This window comes from Coregonus lavaretus, assembly GCF_964263955.1.
Source record: "Coregonus lavaretus genome assembly, chromosome: 33".
Taxonomy (NCBI): Eukaryota; Metazoa; Chordata; class Actinopteri; order Salmoniformes; family Salmonidae; genus Coregonus; species Coregonus lavaretus.
This window is the reverse complement of record NC_140020.1, coordinates 1,426,782-1,430,125: the sequence shown is the minus strand read 5'-3', so window position 1 is coordinate 1,430,125 and position 3,344 is coordinate 1,426,782. Positions and strand designations below refer to the sequence as shown.

The 3,344-nt window shown below is 38.5% G+C and overlaps 1 protein-coding gene across 1 annotated transcript in view; it reads right to left on the bottom strand.

Moving 5' to 3' along the window:
* The window catches only part of LOC311108226 (visual system homeobox 2-like), a gene marked incomplete at both ends in the record, with an annotated part of 8,541 nt that extends 5,456 nt beyond the window's left edge, over window positions 1–3,085 (bottom strand). Inside the window, 3 exons of the mRNA XM_084150846.1 lie at window positions 390–513; window positions 2,144–2,228; window positions 2,677–3,085. Coding sequence (XP_084006972.1) covers window positions 390–513; window positions 2,144–2,228; window positions 2,677–3,085 — 618 coding nt within the window. The remainder of the gene's footprint in view (window positions 1–389; window positions 514–2,143; window positions 2,229–2,676) is intronic.
* Between the last annotated feature and the right edge of the window lie 259 nt (window positions 3,086–3,344).

Here is a 3,344-nt window from a genome sequence, read left to right as displayed (position 1 = left end):
CCCTGTCTGCCTGACTGTCTGCCTGTCTGCCTCCCTGTCTGCCTGACTGTCTGCCTGTCTGTCTGCCTCCCTGTCTTGCCTGCCTGGATGACTGAGTGACTGAGTCCCAGGGGGAATTGTGCCAAGCTCACCTGATCTAACTAATTACACCAGAGGAGGAAATTGGGTGTTAATTGAGCAGAGAGGGTGTGATGGTGATAAGGACCTGTGTGTGTGTGTGTGTGTGTGTGTGTGTGTGTGTGTTATTGGTATATGGAGGATACATACACATGCGTGAGCATGCAGGCACACACACACACACACACACACACACTGACACACACACACACTGACACACACACACACCACACACTGACACATACACCGCCAGGCTACAGTATGTTATGTACCTGTATCCTGTCCTCCGGAAGTTCAGTCTTCATGGAGAGCATCTCTCTGGCGTAGACATCAGGGTAGTGGGCCTCGTTGAAAGCCTTCTCCAACTCATCCAGCTGATGAGAAGTAAATATAGTTCTGGTGGAGACATAAGAGAAGGAACACACAAAGAAAGTTTTAGAAAATTATTCTGAGTTGAATTCTGCCTGCAAGTGTCAAGTCCATAAAATCAAGGTCTCCCTCATAAAAAGAGGTCTTCTGACCTCAACAGGACTTCCTGGATAAATAAAAGTTCAATTTTTTAAAAAATCAACATGTTTTTACACAATTTCCCTTAAATATATCTATTTGATGAAGTGCTGTGTATGTAAACCACAAGGCATCATACACTTTCTACTCTGAATAAAAATCTAGGCTAACCTAAATGTTTTAATAAAAATGGATAAGCATGATTTAGTCAAAATACAGATTGTTTGGTTCATACCACAGAGGGCACAAAACGATTTATTAAATAATTCCAAAATAAACATATGAATAAGTCCCATAAATAATGACATTATCAGGACATTATTTAATTATTTTTTGCTTGAAGTAGACTACTTGTAGAATATACAGCACCAGAAATATTGACACCTTGTAGGCTATCCATAATAGCATGCATGAAAATGTAAAGATTTTATTTCAAATATTTCATGCGGAATACTGCTATGTGCTATCAAATGAAGAAAATTGATGTTCTACTTCGTTTTGTTTGTTGCTACAGTAGAAATAGAGAACTGTATCGAAAATGTTAACCTCTCGACTGATTAGTCTAATATAGTCTATATAATACAAGCTGTCTCCTATTGCAAAATATATAATAATAATAATAATAATAATAATAATAATAATAATATACCATCTCGTCTCTATTTTCTAGGAATTAAAATAATGTAGAAATCTATTTCGAGTCATACTTGACAATTATTTGTTTATTTAGACGTTTTCGTTACTATACATGTTCTGAGAAAATATAGGAGGCGCTAACATCGAAATATTGTAGGTTATATGAATTAGAATATTTCGCTTTTCAAATGCTTCGCACAGCCTTTTGTTCATTTATATATCCCTAAATGTCATATAGTCCAATTCAAACACAGTGAGGTAAATATTAGTTATAGTCAATAGTTTTACCTGTTAAAGTCAATAGTTGTACCTGTGAATATTTACATTTGAGTCATTTAGCAGACACTCTTATCCAGAGCGACTTACAGTTAGTGAGTCCATAAATTGTTTTCCTTTCATACTGGCCCCCCCGTGGGAATCGAATCCACAACCCTGGCGTTGCAAGCGCCATGCACTACCAACTGAGCTACACGGGACCTGTTATAGTCAATAGTTTTACCTGTGAATATCTGTTATAGGCAATAGTTTTACCTGTAAATATTTGTTATAGTCAATAGTTTTACCTGTAAATATTTGTTATAGTCAATAGTTTTACCTGTGAATATCTGTTATAGTCAATAGTTTTACCTGTGAATATCTGTTATAGGCAATAGTTTTACCTGTAAATATTTGTTATAGTCAATAGTTTTACCTGTAAATATTTGTTATAGTCAATAGTTTTACCTGTGAATATCTGTTATAGTCAATAGTTTTACCTGTAAATATTTGTTATAGTCAATAGTTTTACCTGTGAATATCTGTTATAGTCAATAGTTTTACCTGTGAATATCTGTTATAGTCAATAGTTTTACCTGTAAATATTTGTTATAGTCAATAGTTTTACCTGTGTCGTCTCTTCTTTCTTTTCTTGTTCTGGCTCATCGATGATTTAGAAAATGTTTTTTCACTGGAGGATACGTCATCTGAATCTGTAAATAAACAGCCCTAGTGTATTATTAAATAAATAGCCACAGGTATATTGCTAATACAATTACAATGTAATACTTATAAACGGTTATCCTACACCTACAGTGTGGCAATATATTTAAAAAACAGGAGAGGAGAATTTGCGATCATTAAAACCAAAATTACATGTTCTATTTTCTATTTATTGAAGACAAAAATGGTCTACAACATAAACATTGGAAAGAAATGGAGGGCGCTCAACCAACGTGTCGAGTTGTAACTAAAAAATACAATCATTATTGAGAAGGAAAAGGCGCAACACTCACTCACCATTAAAAATTAGCCTGTTTGTTTTACAACATAAAGATACACATTTTAATAAAGAAATACATTTTAAATGAATTGCTTATATTTAAAATATATACTTTTAGAATGTATAGGCCTATGCTAGCCTATAGTTTAGACATTTACCAGAACAGCTTGCGGGGTGGTGCGCATCCAGCTGTCCCCTGGCGAGCGGCTGAAGGTGCACACTCTGCGCCTCCTGTAACACCTCCAGAAAGGCAGGCTGGCTGTAAAACGAATGAATCCCTCCTGGACCAATAATTCCCATTCCAACCCCGACTGCCGCGGGGCCCAAAGCCGACCTAGCCGTCAGAAGGTGCGCCCTGTGCGGCAGAGATTCCAACGGACGCCGCGGGAACGCGGGCGGCTCCTTGTTCAAACCTAGAATCTCCTGGATTCCGAATCCCGTGCACCTATGTGTCGTAATCGAACCCATTTTTGACGGTTGGTGCTGGAGTCCCACTAGTTTTAGGGGCGAAGCCATTTTCTGTTTATTCAAAGAGTCTGAAAGAACGGTCCCTTCTTTCCCTGTCATGATGTCAGACTGTTCTCTCTGATGGTACTCCCTGATTGGTGTTCCCGCCCTGCGCACGCCAGTCCCTTGTGCAATCACCCAGTGTGCTCGCGCTCCTTGCTTTTTCTCCCGCCACAACGTTCCCTTTTTATCCAACAGGTTCCTCGCGCCAGGGGGGTCATTTCTCTCAGCCAATTACCGCAGAGAGAACTCAACGCCACATTCAACAAGACGACAGAGGGGTCAAACGATTATTTCGCGATGGCAGATCGATTCAATG